Raw genomic sequence first — 23787 nt, 5'->3', positions numbered from 1 at the left:
TGGCAGCATCGATGGACTCAAGTGTGGCAACAGTAGTGAGGTTGGCCCAGGATCGGACATTGTTTCTTTCTGCTGTGCATAAGGTCGCTATGAGTCAGTGCCAACTCGATGGCACCTAACAACAACAACTGGTTTCTAACTCTAAATGCCAGCAGACAGTGTGTCAACCCAAAATCTTTCCAGACATTGTTAAACTAACCCCCTGGTTGAGATGCTTTGGTCTAACAGCCTTGAGTGCCATATTCCCAAAGACTGGTTAAAAGAAAAGCATCTGACCATCCCTCCAGACGCCCAGCTCAGTGCTCCTTCCACCTCATCATTTAGCCTACCACATGGCTGTTAACCAATAGGCGCCAATACAAATGCATATCTGAGCCTTTTGTTTTCCTCATTGAAACATTGTCTTCAGAATAAAAATGCAGACCTGTCTGCTGGCTCAGGAGATCTACTCAGTCATCCCATCTCTTGAGCCTCTGGTTCTGCCATGCCCCTCTCCGCTCCCCCTCAACCCTATGCTTAAGCCGTTATGTTTCTTACTGGGGCTCATGCCCTTCTTGCTATTGAATCTTTGTATCTGCTGTTCCTTCCACCTGGAATACAGTTTCCCATTTCTTTACCTGGTAAATAGTATTTACTGGCCAACACTCAGTTTAGAAATCCTCTGCTTTAGGGAGTATTTCCTGACTTGCCTCAGGTTTAGATGTGCCCCTCTAACAGTTATCACACTATGCTGTGTTTATTTTCCTCACTGGTGTGGCACTTTTGGATTAGCACTGGACTGCTAACCACAAGGTTGGTTGTTCAAACCCACCAGTCACTCCTCGGAAGCCCTATACAGGGTTGCTATGAATCGGAACAGACTCGAAGGCACTTAACAACATATAGCATAGGAAGCAGGATAAGTGTTAAAACACGTGTGTTGAATGGATGAATGAATCGGTGGGTGGATGGATAGATGGATGGGTGGAGTCATCTTTGAATAGTTCTCCCTAGGGATAGAGTCAAGGAAACTGAGGCACAGAGAGAAAAGGGACGGATACTGGGTCAGCTGATCACTTGTTATGCATTCTTTGCTGTGAAGCATTTCCTTCTTTCATTTCAAGATTTCAAAGCCAGAGGAGAAGCCAGTTGATTACCTCAACTTTGATGAAATCCTACTGTTGTAAGTTCTTTCTGATTTGGGGTTGGAGCTGCCTCCGTGAATAGTTCATCCAAGTGCAGCTTCTTGTGCTACTTCAAATGTTTGTTCCTTTTTCCTCCCTCAAGTCTTCAAGCCCATGAAGATTTGTTATCGTGTCCTTAAATAGTTATAAATAAGCATGCTATAACCAATTGGTTAACCCATCCTAATGTTGGAGTGTTCTCATATGATGGGTCCGAATAGAAGAAAAATCCACCCATTTAGAAGAACTAGATGATCAGACACGGGTAAGGTGTGGATGATCCCTTTTCTGGGTGCTGCCCCTCCCCATCCTATCCACGTGGTTCAATGGTAGTAACCACACAGGTAAAACCTCCATTCCCTGGTCACAGATGATTAGTAATATTCTCCAAGTCAAGTTAATGAGCTCCTTCCCCAGAGAAGTTAGGAATGGGGCCAAGCCATTCCACCTGGCTGCTTTCTTGAAGAGAAGAGGTACTGTCCATTATGTGGACTAAAAGAAGAGGAAGGAGGTTCACAGAGTGAGAATGAAGCAGATATTCAGAGAAAAGCAAAGAAAGGCATATAGCAGGGATTTTTTGGGCTCCCCACAACACTGCAGTCCCTGGTGCCAGCCATTACTGTCCTTGGGATCTGTAGCATGAAGTAACTTAACCAGATCCTTTCTTGGTGCCTGTGCTAACATGAATGTGATATGTTACTTGCTCCCCAACATCCTAACAAATGCATCCTCCAACTTAGGAAGGGCACTCACCCAGGCTTTGAAGTAAACCTAAGAGGGCACCAATATCTACTCCATGCAGCCCATAGCGCCACATGACCCACCATGGTCTAAATCCAAGCAGAGGATGCCAACTGCCCAACTCCTTACCGGCAGGCAGTTGGCTCCACCAATGGAGATCAGTCCAGCCAGAAGACCCAGCACCATGGCTATCCAAGGAGAAATAATCAAGTGACCAGGGGTGCCTACAACCACGCCTCCTGCCAGCACAGCATTGTGGATGTGAATCTGCAAAGAGAGAAATTGTGGGTGAATTAAGTAAGACACACATTGGAGATCATCTTGGCCCAAGTACTCAGCAAGTTGATAGCAAAGCAAATCTGTAGCAAAGCAAATCTTCCTCGTTTAGCTGATCCTGAACCCCTGGCCCTTCGCTTGGTTGAGACTCATGACCTTCATCAATGGGCCTATCTCACCCCCACCGCTTAGACCCAGGGAGCAGTTACCCTAATGGGGCAGGCAGTTAGGAATCAGTTCAAAAATACACAGTTACTCAGCAGCCTGGCCACCCTTCACATTTATTAGTGATATGCCATTGGGCACTTCAACTCTCAATGCCTCCGTTTTCTCACCAGAAAAATGGGGTTGTGATTGGATGTAATCAGTAGGCTTATGGAAAGAATTAAATAAATGACTACATGTTTGCCCCTGAGCACAGTACCTGGCATTGAACATAAGCAAATACCCAATAAACTTAAGCCATTATTGTTATTATTATTATTATTGGCTCCTTGGTGTCTACACCAGTCCATTTGACTGGACCTAGTTCCAATAGCTAGACCTTGTTCCTGGGTCACATCTCTACCATGCCCTTCATTCTTCTAGAACTGGACCTGTGTTCTGCTCTTACCTTGCAGAAAAGAGGAAGGCCCTTAGTGAGATTGGTTGGCAACAATCATTGTGCAAACATAGCAATGGTGGTGAGGATTGCCCAGGCCTGGACAACACTCTTCAGCTGAACATGAAGTCACCGTGAGTTGCCATCAACTTGCGAACTCCAAGCAACAACCCTGACCATCATGATGCCTTCACCTGCCTCCCTGCATGCCCCCACCTTGTCACCTCCTAGACTCACTGTTACCACGGAGCTCACCTGTGGGGACCCCAGCTCCTCTCAGTGCTGGGGTTAAGCTGTTGATCTGCCATCTGTTCCACATTCCGTCCACACCAGGCCCCCTCTGTCTAGGCATATCCACCCAGATATGCTGGCTGGCTGACCCCATGCTCTGATTGTTGTGGGGACTGGTTTCTCTTTAGCTCTAAGTTCTCACCCTTCTCTCCCCACAGAGCCCATGCAGTCTCCCAGCTATATTTGTAACCACAGCCTAGCATTTCAGTACTTTACATGCATTTTCCCTTAATTCCCACTTTCCAGATGAGGCAGATGAGGCTCAACCAGTTTAAGTTGCCTGACCAAGGTCATGGTGGCGAGTGAGTCTTCAGATTCTCATTATCCTATTACTGCAATTTCTTGGAGGGAAGGAGCAGACGTACTAATTCTATTCTTTATTTTTCTGCTGACTTGCTCCTGGTAGCTGGCTTTAGTAATAGAAATCACAGGGTTCGGCCTTAGGTCTGTTTGATATCAAAGCTCATAATTGAATCCCACTTTGGCAAGCCGTTGAGCCTGCCTCTGTCTCCAAGTTCCAGCACTCTTCCTAGAGCTTCAATTGACACTTCAAACTCTTTCACAAGCCATGGGGCTGTCCTTGAGGATGACAGGCAGGACGTGAGTATGTGTCTGGCCTGGAGGCCACCTAAGTGCTGTCCAAGGGTCCCCCTCCCTTGGCCCCCTCCTCACCATGTTGATCTTCCCTTGGGGGTGAGCTGAGGCGGAAACTGAGATGGCGGTCACTGCACTGGTCGCAAGAGCATAGTAGGTATTGAACACAGCCTTCTTCTTATCACTTGGAACATCCAGCAGAGCAGAGTTGAAACTTGGCCAGAATATCCACAGGAAGAGGGTACCTGGGGGTCAGAAAGGGCCATGGGCTACAATCACCACTCTGCTCCAAAGTCCTGGCTCTCCAGGAGCTTCCGATAAGGAGACTCCCAGGGCTGACTGGCTTGTCTCTTTCTCATTACAGACCTTGGACAAGTCATATCTACTCTCTGAATTCTCCAGGTGGTAAGAAGTAGCTAGCGTTTTTTACAGGCAAGGACACTAAGGTCCAGAGAGCTGTAGGTTCCTGACCCTGCTTTTTAATGGCCAAATGCTTATTTTGGCATCATGGTGTGGTGTTGTAGGATAAGCACTCAACCTCAAGGTTAGTGGTTCAAACTCACCAGCTGGTTCTCGGAAACCCTATACAGGGTTGTTATGATTCGGAACAAGCTCAGTGGCACACAACAACAACAGATGCTTATTATTTATTTTTTTAAGAATAGGAATCAAAGAATCAATGGGAATATACGCTCTGATTGGTGACCACATTCGTCACCAATAAGGAGAAGTGAGGGAAAAACAGCAATGAAGCTGTGAGCTAAGCCCTACAATGTTCAATAGACTCCTGTGAACCCGGATGGAGACCTGGTTGGCCAGCAGTGTGGCAAGACCTGGGAACTCTTGGGCCCAAAGTCAGTGACATAGCCACAGAGGACTAGAGTGGAGAGTGAAGCATCCAGCTGATATGAAGAGAGGGCATATGCACAAGAACACCCACACTAGCAGATAATACCCACTTGACTTGGCTTCAGTGACTGGATGATCAGAGCTCAATTAGAAGAAGAAAGAAGAGGAAAAAAAGAGTAATCTGATACAATTTGATGAACTTGACCTACACCTATGGATACAGGAGCTCACAAGAGGGAGCAAATCTTTACAGCAAGGATCATTCCCACCTCCTCCATACAGAGTAGACAGGGATGGGCAACTTGGACATTGGCTACCCAAAATGGGTGGGTGGGTGGGTGGGGGAGGGCCTACAAAGGCAAGAAATGTCTGGCTTATAAGCTTTCAAGAGGGAACCTAGATCCAGAAGACACAGAGGAAGGTAGAATCTCCACTGAGTAGTATCCAGTCTGTCTGGGCGGGGCTGATGAAAGGAAATGCAGATAGGTCTCTTGTGATACAAGAGTGAATAATTGTTACCAGGACTGATTGTGAGGGTTGAAAATGTAAAGGTAGACGTTTTGTACCAAGGAACGGAGTGATTAATTTTGCAGTCTAGGAGCGGAGGTCTCTGGGACCAGCAAGGGAGAAGAGCGGAGAGCGGGACCCTACCCAGAGAAGCAGTGACGCCAGAGATGGAGACAGAGATGATGACGTGGAAAGATGGAGCAGCTGGGGACTTTAGACCCAGAGAGGGAGAGGGGCTGTGTGCTGATGAGTGGGGGGCAGGCTTGCAAGGTATACCCTTTGGTTGGTTGATGATGCATGGAGGGTATTGTAACCATGACAATGAAACAATATACGATAGGATGAATGTAAAACTAATGTTCTCCCATGTAAAGTATCACATAATTCATAATAAAACATTAAAAAAAAAAAAAAAAAAAGGAATCGATGCTTTTATTTGCCCTGGTGGTCTTATATCCATTTACTGACCATGGAGCTCTATGCTCAATTTTCTCTAAGGCTCTCCCAGTATCTTAAATTCATCATTTTCACTACTGCTTTTCAAAATCCAACATTATTTCTATTCTTTTCCTTCTCTCACCCATGTTCCTCCATTCACTCTGTGTCCCACTTCATTACTTGCCCAGTTCCCAGTTCCCTCCTTTTACTGGAGGGCAAAAGAGATACATTTATTTATACTGAAACATCAGTAGTCCCTCCTCTTTATTGGATATCAACAGAGAGGTCCCTTGAGGGGCATCCTTAATTAAAGGCATGAATTCAACCAACACGACTCTCAAAAGTGAGTCATTCTGTGGAGGAGGGATGGGCAGGGGACTAAAGGAGAATTATTATTATTATTCAGCAGAGTCTGTTTTGAGCCTCTCAGCTCAGCCCAGGTATGTGACCACCCACCCCACATTGTTCTTACCCAGCATTGCAAACAGACTGGGGCTTGTTGCTGGCTGATAATTCTCCTTCGCTTCCTTGGACAGAGGACTTGAGAAGCAACCGGACACAGTCAGCCCAAAATAGGCCGCAAACACGTGTACTTGCATCATGATAGTGTGGTTGTCCATCTGCAAGAAAACCCGATGCGAACAGTGAGTGTTGATCACCTCCACCCTTGGGTAAACCCCTCGAATTCCTTGGAGACAATTTTGACTAGATCTAGAAGCCATGAGGCTGGTGTTGAGTGCTTACCTAGTCCTACAGGGAGTCCCCCTTCAAAGAAACCCCATAGGAAACGTGGACTTATCCCAGGGAGCTCGCTGAATGACCTTATGAAACCATTTGGTGTGGAGTTGATTACAACTCATGTGACCTTGATGTGTCAGAGTAGAACTTCACTCCCTGGGGTTTTCAACGGTTGTGATCCTTTGGAAATTACCAGGCTTTTTAAAAAAAACAACAACTTTTTATTGCAAATTGAGTGAAGGTTTACAGAGCACATCGTAGGTTTTACATTTACCAAATCACACTTTGTTTCTTCTCAATGATTGCAATCGCCTCCCTGGAACAACAGTGATCCCACCTCCTCCCTGTGGTTCTGATTTGTATTCCACCCTTCTTCCCAACCCTTCTGAACTTTGTCCTTGGGGAAATGATGCCTTTTTGATCTTCAATGGTGAGCATATCACACTAGTGTTGTTATCGCCCCAAATACCTATCTACCACTTGGCTGAAAATTACGCCAGGAGAGTAAGTCCTCTTCCAGACCTCTAGGGTGACTGAAGTCCATGTTCTTGGATTCCTCCCGTCTTTCTGACCAGTAAGCCTTGTCCTTTTTTTTTTTTAAATATAATTTTGAGTTTTGTTCTACATTTTCTCCAACTCTATCTAGGACCTTCTAATGTGGTTCCTTTCAGAACTCTTGGTATGGAGGTTGTTGTCGTTGTTAAGTGCTGTCTAGTCGGTTCTGACCCATAGCGACCCTGAACAGGATTTCCAAGGCTGTAAATCTTTACAGGAGCAGAAAGCATCATCTTTCTCCTGCAGAGCAGCTGGTAGATTCAAACTGCTGACCTTGCAGGTAGCAGCGCAGCTTGTAACCCACTATAGTATCAGGGCTCCTCAACCTTCACTGAAAACACTATGAAACAGTATTTTAAAAAACCCCACAAAACTCTAAGGAGGAGTGCTGCTTGTGCTGTAGGATAAGCACTGGACTGCTGACCCAAGGTTGGCAGTTCAAATCCACCATTTGCTCTATAGGAGAAAGAAGATTTTTTGCTCCTGTCAAGATATATAGCCACAGATACATGTTTGCTATGAGTTGGAACCAACTTGATGACACTTAAGAAGAACAAGGAGCCATAAACTGGACTTGATTGGACAAGCATCTGGTTACTGGTTTCCACCTTCACAAATGACTCTAAACTTAAGACTTTTGACCATCTCTCCCAGTGAGGACACATACATGGTTCCTGGCGCACTGACTAGTTTGAAAGCAGTCACTGGTCAGACAGCTAGGAACCTTTAGGGCCACAGGAATTAGTTACCTTTGTATATATTTTATGATTATCTTGTGAATAGCACAATCATATTTTGAAAGCTAAGAGCATTAGTTTTCTGTGTTTGAACACTTTGCATAGATAACATTAACTGTATTTGGGACTGTTTTAATTTTTTAAAGTCTAGAAGTCTCACAAAATAGAGGTGGTGGGCCCCATGCTTCCCCTCCATACTGTTTCCCTGAAGTTCCCGCCACTCATGGCACCATGACTCACATTGAGGATTTGCTTGCAGACCATCCTCATGGAGCCAAAGACTGTCAGCTCCACCAGCACCATCACCATCAGCTGCACCAGGTTGACCTTTCCCAGGACAGCACCCAATGAGATCAGCACTGACATGGCACTCATGGTGGCCAGCTGAATACTGGGGGAGAGAGAGACAGGTTGACGATGAAGAAGCATGGCCTCTCATACATTCATTCATTCCACAAACATTTGTTGAGGGCCTACTCTCTGCGGGGTACTGGGACACAAGCTTCCACCCACACGGGGCTGATACTGCACAGCCGAGAGTTAGTCTTTCCTCCCCTTCCGCATGAGAACAGCATCTATGCTGTGAGTAATCAAACTGGATACACTCATCCACAATGAAGTTGCTTCGAGTTGTCATAGAACATGTCAGAGTGAGTTAAGGAAGCTGATGATTCATACAGGGTCCCCTCGTGGGATCTGCCCACGGATTCCTCTCCTCTGCTGTCATCTCTCACAGCTGCTCAGTAGAGGGCGCTCTTCACCTGCCGACCCACCCGCCATTCAGCTACTGCCTTCCTGATCCTTAGCCCTTATTGCTCCTCTCCCTCTCCACAGGTCATGGAAGGAGCTGGATTTGGAAGTAGAACAAGCCTGGCTTCCAGGCCCAGCTTTTTCATTTGAGCAGCTATTTAAGCTTCCTGAGCCTGTTTCTCTATCTGTAAAATAAGGATGATAATACTACTTATAATTGTACTAACCTTATGGTGGTGGTGTGGGAATTAGAAAGGACCATTGGTGCATGACTATCGAGTACCATAACTGGCACCAAGAACTACCTTTGAATCGATACCCATATCATTATATTCTTCCCGGGTGGTTCAAACTGTTAGGCTGAAAGGTTGGCAGTTGGAATCTACTCAGGTTTCTCTCTAAGCAGAATCCTGGCTAGCTGCTTCTGAAAGCCACAGCTCTTAGAAGCCCTATATAATGTGGTTCTAATCTGCAGCACACGGGGTCACCATGAGTGGGAACCAACCTGATGACACCTGGTACTGGTATTTCAAGTCCTTCCTTCCCTAATAATAAGCATGCATGTTCAGTGTAGGGAATCAAGAAGAGAAAGGAATTTTGTTTTCAAGGTGCTTCTAGTCCAGCTGGGGAGGCAAGGCTGACACCAGGGACCTGTTGGCTAAGAATATCCATGAATGGTATCAGGGGGCTAGAGGGGCTCAGTGGAGGGAGGGAGCGATGTGGACTAGACTCATCAGGGAGGGCTTCCTGGGGGAGGTGTCACTGAACTGAAACCAACCCACTCTCCCTGGGGAAATGACTCTTCAACCACACTTCTCACAGTGATGATTGACTGAACTTTCTGTATAATGCTTGTTCTTATATCACCTCATTTAAATTTTCAACCTTAGAGCAATCTTCTGTAAAATGGTGTCAGGGGTTCCATTGAGTACATCTCTTTCATAGAAGCATGCATTGAGATGAGGAGAGGGAACTTTTTTGGCAATAGCTTCATAACTATAGCCTGACCAACAGGAAGCTCCAGCCCAGGTGGCCTAGATCCAGCGTCTGTACTGTGAAGTGTAGACACAGCCTCCCCCGTGTTTGCTCTCCAAGAAGCTCAAGTATTTCAGAGGGAAGGTCAGAGGTCAAAGGACAGATGAGGAGATCTTATAAGGAAGGCCCAGGAACTATTTAGAATAAGGCACCGCTCAATGTTTCATCATGGCTCCGACGTGTTATGCCTGTCCAGTGAGTGTTTGTTTAACTGAAAAGGCACAATTGAAAAGGGTGTGTGCCAGTGGTGGCATCTGAGACCTCAGGGCCCACTTGGGGAGATGCTGAAACAGTGAAACACAGTAGGTAGGAGTGCAATCCTGGGGCCAGATTGCCTGGCTAGGATCCTGACTCAGCCACTTCCTGGTTGCCTGTTCCTGGGCAAATGACTTAACCACTCTGTGCCTCCATATTCCTGTCTGCAGGAGGAGGCAACACCTACGGAGTTGTTGTGAAGGAGGGCAAAGTGAGTTCACACAGATAAAGAACAATACGGAGGTTGGTTATTGCTATTACCTTCTAGAGGGAGCCCTCCTAGACCTTTAAAATACAGCATTACAAAGAAAAATCACACCATTGACTGGTTCCTTTGAGTTCTCTTTTTGTTCCAAGGACCATTAACTAAGTCGTTAAAAACAAAGGAGGACAAAGATGAATAAGACAGGCCCCTGCCCTGAAGGAACTGACCGTCTGTGACTCAAAACAGAACCAATTCAGTGCCAAGTCAGGCGGCACAAGTACGTGTGGCCCTGTCCCTGGAGGCAGGCCTGGACACCGCCTGTCAGCCCCACCCTGGCAGGAACTAGTCAGGAAGGAGGCCATTGTTCAGTCTGTGAAGCCAGTCCAAGAGGGGTGGGGGTCACAGCTGGGAGAATCCCAGTGGTCAGAGACGGGCACAGGAGTTCGTTGGAACTCAAAAGGCTCTTTTTTATTGAGTTACAAGCAAGCAAGAGGGGACTCCAGGAGGGGAAAGTCAGAAGGGAAGTAGTTGTTAAGACTAGAGGAGTCCCAAGGTGGCACAGACGGTTAAGTACGCAGCTACTAACTGAAAAGTTGGCAGATACCTCAGAAGAAAGACCTGGTGATCTGCTTCCAAAAGGTCACAGTCATTGAAATCCCTGTGGAGCACAAATCTCTGACACATGAGATCCCCATGAGTTGGAGTTGACTCAACAACTGGTTTCTAGTTTGGCTTGGTCTTCCTGTTCTTCACCAGGAGGCTGCAGGCTCATGTGGCCTTCCCTCGCAGCCAGGTTGTCAGCACTGTCAGAGCTCCCACAGGCTTGCTGCCCTTAGTCCTCATGGTATTAGCCCTAAAACCTTTCGGAAGGACACATGCGGAGAGTTTATTTTCAGGCGAACTAGCTAGACTATGTTTCACATCACAACTCAAGTAGGCAGAAAGAGTTGCAAGGTAGGGAAAAGCTCAGAAGTCTTTGCCTAAACTTATCTGTGTGACCTTAGGTAAATGCCTTGCTGTCTTTGAGCCTCTATTGCTTACCTGTTTACTAGGTTATATCCCTGCCTGGGTAGATGTAAACTACTGGGCATAGTGCCTGGCTTGGCTCTTGCTGAATTGTTCAGCAGTAGGGCCTATCGGGCTGGCAAGGCCTCCAAGGTGTGGGGTGACCTTAAGAAGGCACAGGACCCCTAAAATGTCCATGATGGGGGGATTTACCACCATCTGGACAGATTTGTTGGATAAAACCTCCCCCTCCCCCACAAAAAATGTGTGGTTTGGATGAAAGTATACAGAGCATAACTTGTTTTCTAGTCCATAATTTGTAATGTATGTTGCAATTCCCTCAGTCTAATAATACTCTTCATTCTTCCTCCCTGGCCTCCCTGTATCCATTCATCCTACTTTCCTGCCCCTTTCTGGCTTCTGAGTTTTATTTGGGGGTATATGCTGCCCTTTGGTCTCGTACAGTGAGTTGTTCTGAGCAGTTCGTTCCTCAGGACTGTCATTGTTCACTGTGAGGCCTGTCTGTTGCTTGGCTAAAAGCTGATCCCCAGAAGTGGGTTCTGTCCTGGCTTGAAGGGTATTTAAAAGCCACTGACTCAGGGGTTCTGCCATTTTCTGTCATTAAGTCTGGTTTTCCAAGAAACAATGTTTTAGGAAAAAATTGACCAAGCTTTTCTATTAGCTTCTGTTGTTGTTAAATGCTGTCAAGTCAATTCTGACTCATAGTGATACTGTATACGGTCTTCAAGGAGCAGCTGGTGAGTTTAACTGCCGACCTTGTGGTTTAAACGCTTTGGTCCAGCACATGATCCTGTAGCATTACACCAAAACTCCATGTACTGTGCAATATATATATATACACACACACCTTGATGGGTTTTTATACGTATCCCCATAACCAGCACTCACGTTAAGACAGAGAACATTTTCGGCACCCCATTAGTTCCTCTGTGTCCCTTCCTAATCAATAATTACCCCCTGTCCCAGGTAACCACTATGTTGACTTCTAGCACTATGAGTAAGTTTTCTTAGTTCTTCAAAGTTCATGCAAACTGAGCAAAGTTAATTGAAAATAAAGTTATTCTTTCTTTTCAAAAGACTGTCTTTCCAGAGGCAAATAATGATGTATGCATGACCTTGGAACAACAGGGCTCTGGGATACAGGGATTGAGACGTGGTTGGAATAGGGAAAAGGGAGAATAATGTTAAGATGCTTATGAATCTTGGTTTCCCTTGCCTACCATTATAAAATAGACACTTGAGGGGGAGAGAAAGGAATAGCCAGAAATATCACCATAGAGAGCTTGTAAGTCCATCTTCTGCCTATAAGTGATTGGAATACCTAAAATGGGGTTACAACGTGCCCAGGGAAGGAGGCCTCCTATGGAGCCTCTGCGTTACATAAGACCATAGGTGGAGTCCTGAACCACATCCAGAAATTCTGAGGTGGGAAATTTCCACTTGAAAGGACACGCAGACCAGCCTACAGCGGCTAGAAGAACAGAAGATACTTCTTGAAAGAAAGACCGAGAGGAAAAATACAAAACAATATAGGCAGACCAACTGATAACTACAAGAACAAGCAAGTTGCTCACCCAGGAGACATCAAGGCAAGTAGTCGGGTCCCCTCAGGGCAAACCCCCTTCCAAGACTAAGACTCAATGGGAATACATGCTCTGATTGGTGACCACGCTCATCACCAATAAGGGGAAGTGAGGGAAAACCAGCAATGAAGCTGCGAGCTAAGCCCTACAATGTTCAATGGACTCTTGTGAATCCAGGTGGAGACCTGGTTGGCCAGCAGTGTAGCAAGACCTGGGGACTCTTGGGCCCAGAGTCAGTGACATAACCACAGAGGACTAGAGTGGAGAGTGAAGCATCCAGCTGATAAGAAGAGAAGGCATATGCATAAGAACACCCACACTTGCAGATAATACCCACTTGACTTGGCTTCAATGACTGGATGATCAGAGCTGAACTAGAAGAAGAAAGAAGAGGGAAAAAAGAGTAATCTGATACAATTTGATGAACTTGACCTACACCTATGGATGCAGTAGCTCAAAAGAGGAAACAAATCTTTACAGTGAGGATCATTCCCACCCCCTTCATACACAGAGTAGACAGGGATGGGCAACTTGACCACTGGCTACCCAAAATGGGGGGGTTACAAAGGCAAGAAGTGTCTGGCTTACAAGCTTTCAAGAGGGAGCCTAGATCGAGAAGACACGGAGGAAGGTAGAATCTCCGCCTAGTAGTATCCAATCTGTCTGGACGGGGCTGATGAAAGGAGATGCAGATAGGTCTCTTGTGATACTATAGTGAATAATTGTTATCAGGACTGATTGTGAGGATTGGAAATGTAAAGGTAGATGTTTTGTAGCAAAAGGAGGGGAGTGATTAACTTTGCAGTCTAGGAGCAGAGGTCCCTGGGACCATCAGGGGAGAACAGCGGAGAGCGGGACCCTACCCAGAGCAGCAGTGACGCCAGAGATGGAGGCAGAGATGATGACGTGGAGAGATGGCGCAGCTGGGGACTTTAGACCCAGAGAGGGAGAGGGGCTGTGTGCTGACGACTGGGGGGTCAGGCTTGCAGGGTATACCCTTTGGTTGGTTAATGATGCATGGAGGGGATTGTAACCATGACAATGAAACGATATATGATGGGATGAAGGTAAAGCTAATGTTCTCCCATGTAAAATATTACATAATTCACAATAAAACATTAAATAAATAAGAGACTGTCTTTCTGTCAGAGTGCAAGTGGAATGCAGGACCCTATTCAGAGAAGCAGAGACACCAGAGATGGAGGCAGAGAGGAGGACATGGAGAGAGGGAGCAGTTGAGGACTCTGGACTCATAGAAGGAGAAAGGCTGTGTACCGGCAGCCAGGAGGCAGACTTGTAGAATGTGTCCTTTGGTTGGTTATTTAAGTTATTATATATTCCTCAGTGTTTTTGTGTACATCCCTCCCGCCCCTCCCCCCCAAAAATAGACAGAGGGAATAGAAGCAAATACTGTTGAATGATGATGCATGGAGGAGATTGTAATCATTGCAATGAAACAATGGTGTAAAATGGATGTTCTTCCATTTAAATTATCACTCAATTCACACTAAAAACTTAAAAAAAAAAAAAAAAAAAGACTTTTTCTGAGTGTGGCATTTCTATTTCTTTTTATCCAATTTCTTAATTTTTCCATGACCTGATAGTTGTTGTGTAACTTTACAAAATCATAATCAATAATAAAGGAAGGCTCCATGGGGGTGGTTAGAACCCATCCTTCCAGGCCTTACACCCTCAAGAACCCAAGAGCTGCCATCTTGTTACCTGTCCGGGCTGATGTGCATGTTCCTATTGAAAGGTTGACTCAGGAAGCCATCCAGCAGGATTGCCCATTGCACCCCCAGGGCCAGCATGAAGAGGTTGAAGGCCACACTGCTCCAGCCGTGTCTCCTCAAATACGAGGTGAGGAAGCCCAAGCCAAGGGCCGCCATGATGGTAATATCCTGGAAGACTGCACAGGGAGAGGTTGAGGAAGAGGAGGAGGAAGCAGAGAAGATGGAGCTGTGTGTAATTAAAAGCTTTTATGGGTCAAGTTTCTTCACTCCTTTGACCTTCAGTTTCCTCATTTGAATAATGAGGATGATAACATATACGTACTCCAGAGGGTTGAGGTCAGGATGAAATGAGCTAATGCTCGTTCAGCAATTAAGACAGGGTCTGGCCCATACTGAGTGCTCAGTAAACGGAGCAATTTTGGGTATTTTAAGTGTAAAGGTATCAACTAAAGGAGCCCTGGTCACATAATGGTTAAGTGCTCAGCTGCTAAAAGAAAAGATGGTAGTAAGAACCTACCTAGTGGCTGCTGCCAAGGAAAATCTGACAACCTGCTTCCATAAACATTGTTGTTGTTGTTAAGTGCTTTCAACTCAGTTCCGATTCATAGCAACCCTGTATAGGGTTTCCAAGGAGCAGCTGGTAGGTTTGAACTACCAACTTAGTTGTTCATAGTCCAATGCTGATCTTATAGCACCACACCAGGAGTCCCCCATAAAGAAAAACCTATGGGCAGTTCTATGCTGTCACATAGGGTTATTGTAAGTTGAAATCAACTAGACAACATAGGGACCGGCGCTTGGCACCTAGCTGCTATTCAGTAGAAGTATTTATGGTTGTTATGGGAACTCAGGTTTAACTTCTGGGTGACACACAGGAGAAAATAAAGCCAGAGAATCTGAGTGACCTGGCCCAGGTCACACAGAGGGAAGACAGAGGCAGGGCCGTAGTAGCCTCTATTGCCACGAACCAACGTATCTTTGCAAAAATGACGTTCTCCCTTTGCTACCTGTTGTGAGGTGGACCAGTCGAAAGCACAGAGCCATTTGAGTGACCCTCACTTTTTCCAACTTCAGACTCTGAGCAGGGACTGTTGGGACAGGGGCATGGAGACATGGTAAGGCTTTTGTCTGATGCAGGCTTTGACTGAATTCCTGTTTCAAAATATGGTTAGCAGCTTGGATTTGAGAACTAGACACACTTGGGTTTCGATCAGTGCTTTCTCTGGAACTTTCTAGCTGTGTGAATCTAAACTTTCTAGTTTAGATCTGAGCTTTAATAACAGCCTACATTTATTGTTTATTATATGCCAGCATGGTTTTAATCACATTATGTGGACTATCTCATTTCATTTTCACATCAGGTACTTGAAGTGGGTGTTGTTGTTAAGTGCAGTTGAGTCAATGCTGACCCTGTATAGGGTTCCCAAGGGGCAGCTGGTGGGTTTAAACTGCTGACCTGGTGGGTAGCAGTTCAACGCTTATCCTACAGCACCACACCAGGACTCCATTTTACAGATATGAAAATGGAGGCAAAGAGAAGTTAAATCACTTGCCCAAGCTTCTAGATTTGGGATTTAAACCTAGATAGTCAGTTCTGGAAGCTGTTCCTATAACTACCACACTATCTGCACCTTTTAGTTTTCTCATCTATTAAACAGTAAAAATAATCATCACACCCTTATAGAGTTACTAGAATCAAATAGTATAATGCATGTAATTATTCAGAATAGTAACTGCTATTTTGTCAATAAACACCATCTATTTTTGCAATATGTAAGTGCCTGGAGAGAATTCTTAAAGCCTTTTTCTTTCTTTTACTAGATATTGTCTCTGGGTTTAGGAGGTTATTTTGACTTTTTTTTGTTTTTTTTTGGTGCTTAATTTTCTACCATCAGTATGTAGAAGAGCATGTAAAATGGAAAAAACAAACAAACTATGGACTTTAGACAATTCTTTTTTATATTAAAAATTGGTGGGTATTTATGTTATATATCTATAGAAAAGTTAGATTTTTGTTACAGTGCATTTTTTTTTAAACGTTTGATTATGAATTGGGTGAAGGTGTACAGAGCAGACCAGTTTTCCATTCAGCAATTCAGACACATTTTGGTTCGGGTCATTGACTGAATCCCCACAATGTAACACCATGGATCCACTTCTCCCTGTGTGTTTCCATTTCTCCTTCTTTCCTTCCCTTTGGATCTCAAATGGTTGGTTATTCTAAGGAGTACGTGCCTCCCTCGTGTTATTGTCTATTGTCTGGCTGAAAATTGAGCCATGAGGGACAAGTTCATTTCCACACCTGAAAGATACAATACATCTCTCTTTTGTTCTTTGTTGTGGTTCGTCTAAAGGTGACAAAACATTTTTGTCATTTCAGCCATCATCACATGTACAATTCAGTGACATTATATGAGGGGGCTTCAAAAAGTTCATGGAAAAATTCCCTAATCTTGTAATTCCATTTTTCCATAAAGTTTTTACAACCCTCTAGTACATGTTAAAGGAGCTCTGGTAGCGTAGTGGTTATGAATTGGGCTGTGAACCGCAAGGTCAGCAGTTTGAAACTATCAGCTGTTCCGCAGGAGAAAGATGAGGCTTTCTGCTCCCGTAAAGATTTACAGCCTCGGAAACCCTTTACAGGGTCGCTATGAGTCGGAACCGACTCCACAGCACACAGCCACCACCACCAGTATATGTTAGGAGTCCTGGTGTGGCGCTGTAGGGTCAGCACTGGACTGCAAACCATTAAGCTGGTAGTTTAAACCCACCAGCTACTCCTCAGAATCCCAATGCAGGGTCATTGTGAGTCAGAACTGACTCTACAGCACTTAACAACAACAACAGTATGTGTTTATCATGTTTAACAATTATTATGTCCAACTATTATCATGCTTAACCATCACATTAACCATTTTCCAATTTTTTTTTGTCATCTGGTGTGGGGCTGCGGGTTAATGTGCTGGACTGCAAAGTCAGTTTGAACTGCAAGGTCAACAGTTCAAGCTCACCAGCCGCTCCTTAGAAATCCTATACAGGGTCGCTATGAGTTGGAACCGACTCAACGGCACTTTAACCATCGGAAGTGCAGTGTCCCCTAAGTATCACCTGACAATTCCGTTTTGATCTGAGATCTACCATTTCCCACTATATTGAACCGTATTAAATTGACAACATTCAACTATTTCGCCCCATAAAAATGGCAATGTATATGTTTCAACTGCGTCTCTTACTTTCCTCCTTAGCTAAACAAGGACAATGTTTGTTCTTGGCACATGGAGAATGCTCCGTAAATGGCAACTATTCACCAGCATGATGACCATCACAGAGTGAAAACTCATTCGCCACTGGCCTCTCGTCCTGGTCCTGTCTCTGATGAAGATGAAGAAGCTCTCTTGACTGGAATTCTCCACAGTGGCAGAAAGCTCCTTCAACTTCAGACTCCATTTAAATGAACGTCCATGAACATACAGGCATCCCTGTAGTCTGGCACATTGGGCTTAGGTGGGTGTCGGCATTGCCAAATTAGTGTCAGAACTCCAGAATGTAGAAGGCCCCTTGAAGACATCTGTGAGTTGTGCTGTTGAATAAACCACATTTTATAGCAACACAATTCACATAGGATTAGATTTATTGAAGAGCCCATAAGTAGGGAAGTGCCGTGGTGATTTGTTTTCCTCCCATTTTACAGAAGGGGACCAGAAAGGATTAGTGACTTCCCCAAGGCCACACAGCATGCCAGCAGTAGAGCCAAGCTCTGAACTCCAGGTATACAGTTCTTCTACCAGGCCAAACTGTCTCTCACTCTGTTCTTCCTTAGGAGTCTTAAGCAAGTTCTCTGCCCTCTCTTAACCTCAGTTTCCTCATCTATTGTTGCTGTGGTTAAGTGCCGTTGAGTTGGTTCTAACTCATAGTGATCCTGTATAGGGTTTCTGAGGAGCAGCTGGTGAGCTTGAACCTCTGACCTTGTGGTTCAAACTAACCTTGCAGTTCAGTGCATTAACCCACAGCGCCACACCAGGACTCCTTCCTGAACTATAACACACAGGAATTGGGCTTGATTCTGAGAAGCGAATTAGTGAGAGGGCAGGTAGAGGTGGGCCCTGAGGAGCTAAAACTTATAGGATTTCCTGATGGGGGTGAAGGCTTCATCAGGCACAGCTACATCCATGTATAGGAGCTTGGGGCATCCCTCCCCACGGCTCCAGTTCTCCCCAAGAGAAGAGTCATGCTTCAGCCAGCAGAATGAATTCAGAAGTGCAGTTTCTGGGAACTGTTGAAGAGCTCATTGCTCACAAACTGGTCCATTAATAACATTTGGTTTCAGGATCTCTCTTCTCACTTTCTGTATCCTCTGACTTTTTTCTCTAAGCCTCTAGGTGCTCTAAGGTCGCACCCAGCCCCTCTGCATCTCACCACCTGGATGCCTACTTCAGGGCCGGGCCCCAGACCAGCCTACTCTGTATTCCACATCAGCTGCCGTCTGATAAGCTAGCAGGCTGTAAGGTGTTTGGGATGATAAGCAGTGGGTGTGTTACTGAGGCCTCCGGGGACTTGGGGCCAGAGGGGAGTTTTTCCATTTAAGGCAGACTTTCAAGAAAAGTTCATGAAGGCCCATGACTTGGTAATAGAAAGTCTAATCTGAGAGTTCAGCCACATGAGATGAGGCAATAATTCACCATCATTGTAACCATCCCAGGCACTGTACCAAGCACCTTATAGCCTTAGCCCACAACAACCTCAGGCAGTAGATACGGTTTGTTATTGCCACTTTGTGCATGGGGACAGGGAGGCATAGAAAGGTGCTATAACCAGCCCAGGTCACACAGCGAGTTTATGGTGGGGGGAGGATTGGATCCTGACCACAAGGGTTTAGCCACTACACCATTCTGCTACTCCATACAACACATACTACTCCATACAATACATACTACTCCATATAACACATACTACTACATACAACTGCCTAAGAGTGGGGGCCTCTGAGGAAGGTATCAGGTTCAGAGTCTGTCTCTGCCTTTGTATCCCAACTTCCTAGTCTGTAAAGTGGGGAGGAAACAATGGCACCTGCTTGGAGGAGAGCTCACTGGGCCTGTGTCGTGGGCATAGTGACTGTGAGTAACTATTACCCCTTTTATCAGGACTGTTCCTTCTCTCAGCCTGCTCATCTAGATATAAAGTGTCCATTCGGATCACTTCAGTGCCAGCTTTCTCAGCCCTTACATCTGGATAGCTGTCTCCTCTAGCTTGGCTGTCATGTGATTCTGACTCTGTGCCCCCATCCACCTTTACTCCTCCCTCTGGCCTGCAGACACCTAAGCACAAATAGCTTCTATCCCCGGCCTCTGGGTCTGACTTCCTTAGCATGACTAGGAAGAATCTGAAGCCCTACCTGGCGTCATTCATGGAACTCCACCCTACCTTGCCGTCTCAAAAGCTCCCAACTCTGGGAAGAGAAAAAGAGACCACTCCAGGTAGAAATGTGGAAGGTGCCAGGCCTGGGGGTATTTGTATCTACCAGGCAAGCTTCCCTTGGCTTTAATAGATCTTCTTCCTGCCTCTGCGAAGTAGATGGGTAGGTACTGAGTGGGAGTCACAGCCCAGAGTCCAGGTGGCTCCCCAGTTGGACTATCCTAGGGCAGACTTTGGTGGTGTAGTGGGTTATAAGCTGGGCTACTAATGGCAAGGTCAACAGTTTGAATCCACCAGCTAAACTGTAGAAGAAAGGTGAGGCTTTCTGATCCCATAAAAACTTACAGCCTTAGAAAACTTATACAGGATTGCTACAAAACAGAATGGACTCAATGACACACAAGAGTCCGGGCTCTATGGCAGATAGCTACAGTAACGGCTCCCAATGAATCATGGCTTCCAGTATACCTGAGTTTGACCTTGTGATTTGCTTTGGCCAATGAGACATTAGTAAACATGGTACAAATAGAGATTGAAACACTCTTAGTCATTGGAGCTTGCCCTCTCTTGGTACTGAGAACTTTTCTGATGCCACGTGAAGAAGTCTGGGCTAGCCTGATGGAATTCTTCAGCTGCTAACCTCAAGGTCAGCAGTTCAAAACCACCAGCCATTCTGCAGGAGAAAGATGAGGCTTTCTGTTCCTGTAAAGATTTACAGCCTCAGAAACACTATGCAGGGTTGCTGTGAGTTGGAACCAGCTCTAAGGCACATAACCACCACCAGCTGCCAATCAGCACCAACAGCTAAACATGTGCAAGAGGCATATAAGGCCATAACATTCCATTGATACACTCCATTGATACAGCTGCCAATGGATAAGGCTTACGTCAACAAAGTCAGCCTCGAGTCTTCTAGCTTTAAAAGGTGTCCTGAGAGAATACAGGACCACCTGGGAGGAGCTGATATGTGATTCTCCATATTCCTCATATTGCAATTAATGGCAGTTAATTTAAAAAAACCTCTTCCTTATGGAAAATTTCAAATGTACACAAAAACAAAGAGAAGAGCACAGTGAAATCTCATACCCAGTTTCTAGCTCTGATAGCTGTAACATGAGGTCAATCTCATTTTTATTATCCTGCTCCAGGTTTTCCCTCTAAAACTTCACACAAAATTAACAATAATTCCTGAATACAGAGTCCTGATGTGGCGCTGTAGAATAAGACTGGACTGCTAACAACCTGATTGGTAGTTCAAACCCACCAACTACTCCTTGGAAACGCTATACAGGGTTGCATTGAGTCAGACCAGACTCAACAGCACATAACAACAACAGCAACATAATACTCTCTCTACATTCAGATTTACCTGATAGTCTCAAAAATGTCTGTTTTGAATTGACTACTTAGAGACATTTATTATAGTTTTCAGGGACTGGATTAGATTATGTGGACTGATTGATTAAATAACCTAGTTTTAACTAACTTAACCTTCACAAAATGAATAGAAGACTCAACTCACACACACACACACACACACTGAAGGTGAAACAATAATGGCAGCTATACGCAAACATTGGAGGAAGACTAATTACCAACCTGCGATATGCAGGTGATACAACCTTGTTTGCTGAAAGTGAAGAGGACTTAAAACATTTACTGATGAAGATCAAAGAGCACAGCCTTCGATACGGATTACATCTCAATGTAAAGAAAACAAAAATCCTCACCACTGGACTAATAAACATTTTTATCAATGGAGAAAAGAATGAAGTTGTCAAGGATTTCATTCTTCTTGGATCAACTATCAACACTCACAGAAGATAGATCAAACGACCTATCACATTAGGCAAATCTGCTGCACAAGACCTTTTTAAAGTGTTGAAGAGCAAAGATGTCAGCTTGAGGACTGAGGTGCGCCTGACCCAAGCCATGATATTTTCAATAACCTCATATGCATGCAAAAACTGAATGGTAAATAAGGAAGACCATAGAAGAATTGATGCGTTTGAGTTATGGTGTTGGAAGGGAATATTGAAAGTGTTATGGGCTGCCAAAAGAACCAATAGATCTGTTTTGGAAGAAGTGCAGCCAGAGTGCTCCTTGGAGGCCAAGATGGCCAAACTTCATCGCTCATACTTCGGACATATTGTCAGGAGGGACCAGTCACTGGAGAAGGATATCATGTTTGGTAAGGTGGAGGGTCAGAGAAAAAGAGGAAGACCCCCAATGAGATGGATTGGCCAGGTGGCAGCATCGATGGACTCAAGCATGGCAACAGTGATGAGGTTGGCCCAGGATCAGGCAGTGTTTTGTTCTGCTGTGCATAAGGTCACTATGGGTCAGTAACGACTCTATGGCACCTAACACCACCAACAACATAAGCAAACAAGAAGGAAAGGGCAGAGGGACAACCCTTGTGTAAGTTCTTTGTCAACCACATTCAAGGTCTAGAGGGGGAAAAAAAAAGCCAATAAATTCAGATCTAACAGAAGCTAGTCAAGACAATTTTAAATTATTAAGATGTCTACAAGGGGTAGATTCTTGTTCACTGTCATTAAGGATGGATCTTGCCTAGAGATTGACTGACATATTACAATTAGCAGTTTGAGACTATCATGTAATTCATCCTGGGCTCACATTTTCAAAATTTCTAATTCATGTGTATGCATTACACAATATATACATATGAACAAAATACATGAATTCAGTCATATTGGAGTGTAACCTATAAATATGGTACATGCTAGAAAAGTGGTGCACAGTCAGGAAACTTTGAGGACCTCTGGGCTACACAACATCACAACTTCTTTGCTGGTCTTATGACATCCAGTCATGCCCCAGCCCCACCTTCTACAACCAACCCTAAGGGTTTCCTCCACAGCCTTAATGCAAGACTGCCATGCTCCTGTTTCCTGGAACTTAATAGAATCCTTACTGATCCAAAAGGTTCATCATGCCCTGACTCCTCCTGAATACTCCAACAACACTGCAATGTGAACCCCTATCCCAGTTTATCCCAATGAATGTGTTTTGAGCACCCATGCATGCACACACACCTGACCATGACTATCAACAAGTTATCAGTCCACTGAGAACTCATCTTGAAACTCATCTCAACTTCAAAACAAAACAAAACTGTGGACTTGTGCCTTGTTTACAGTTGTTCTCATCACAGTCTGAGGAATACATGTAGCTGCCTATAAAGTAACAACCATTCTACACCCACTTCAGCCATACCTTCTGGCTTTTCTGGAGTTGCAGACAGAAGACAGACTTCCTAGCCCCTGATTGAGAAGATTGAGGTGGGGCAGGGTGGGATGGGAAGGCAAGACTAAAGCTTCTAGAAGGACAGAACAAAAAATGAGCAAGAGAGACCAAAAACAAAAACAAAAAAAACCCCCCAAAAAACCCTCACAACAATTACATGAAAATTCTTGTTGCTAAAGATTGAGAAGTAGGGAGAAGCAGAGATACAAACAGCTATCAAGACAATTTGACAGATAGAATTTTGAAACCTAGACTAGGAGGCCCCTCACTCTGCGTTGACAAATCAAGGAAGGCTTCATGGAAGAGGTGATGCCCAGGCTTCTAAAATGAGAGCCTTCATGGTTGGCAGGATCTTTGAACAATCTACAGAAGAAGATGGGAGGATCCCTTTTCTCAGAGACTTTAAGAAAAGAACCATCTATGCCCCTGGAAGACCACAGACCTCCCAGTCCCTGCCCTTATTCGCCTCCATGGCCACTTCCCCTCTGGACCCTCACCTCGATACGTCCCCATCAGCCTCTTCTGATCCTTTGAGGAACCATCATAGGAGGTGAAAAAAAAAAAGAGGAAAATGAGAACCGCCTCCAGCATTAAGGCCCACAGAGGCAGAGAGCATCGGACAGACCTCGTGTAGTTATAACCCATCCTGTGTCTCTTTGCAGGGCCTCCGCCAGCACTAGGCATCACCCCTCTCCCTCCACATACACACGCTGGAGAGGGCGATAGAGGAGACACCCGCCAAAGGCCTTATCTCATGCTGCAAGACTGGCCCAGCTGGTCTGTCTATGGAGTTAACACAGGAGCTGAGGGACTATGGCACGAGAGGGAGGAACTGCATTTATTTCAGCACTTTTGCATTCATTAAATTATTCTTCTATAGACCAGGCACTGTGCTCAGCTTAAAAGAGGGCACACTATATATAAAACTTCCACAACGTAACAATAAAAAGACATATAACCCCATCGTAAACTGGGGAAAGGACTTGAATAGACATTTCATCAAAGAAGACATTCAAATGGCCACCAGA

At 45.0% G+C, this 23787-nt stretch overlaps 1 protein-coding gene across 2 annotated transcripts in view; it reads right to left on the bottom strand.

Moving 5' to 3' along the window:
- RHCE (Rh blood group, CcEe antigens) overlaps positions 1-23404 on the bottom strand; it is a 42181-nt gene extending 18777 nt beyond the window's left edge. The window contains exons 1-7 of one of the 2 annotated variants that reach the window (XM_006862281.1): positions 23257-23404; positions 14067-14253; positions 7731-7881; positions 5933-6080; positions 3745-3911; positions 2034-2171; positions 510-515 (exon numbers count right to left, since the gene is read on the bottom strand). In XM_006862281.1, the coding sequence (XP_006862343.1) occupies positions 510-515; positions 2034-2171; positions 3745-3911; positions 5933-6080; positions 7731-7881; positions 14067-14253; positions 23257-23404 (945 nt within the window). The remainder of the gene's footprint in view (positions 1-509; positions 516-2033; positions 2172-3744; positions 3912-5932; positions 6081-7730; positions 7882-14066; positions 14254-23256) is intronic. The other variant, XM_006862280.1, reaches the window with a different exon arrangement.
- Between the last annotated feature and the right edge of the window lie 383 nt (positions 23405-23787).

The sequence above is a fragment of the Chrysochloris asiatica genome, unplaced genomic scaffold (assembly GCF_000296735.1).
Source record: "Chrysochloris asiatica unplaced genomic scaffold, ChrAsi1.0 scaffold00047, whole genome shotgun sequence".
Taxonomy (NCBI): Eukaryota; Metazoa; Chordata; class Mammalia; order Afrosoricida; family Chrysochloridae; genus Chrysochloris; species Chrysochloris asiatica.
This window is presented reverse-complemented; position numbering and strand designations above follow the sequence as displayed.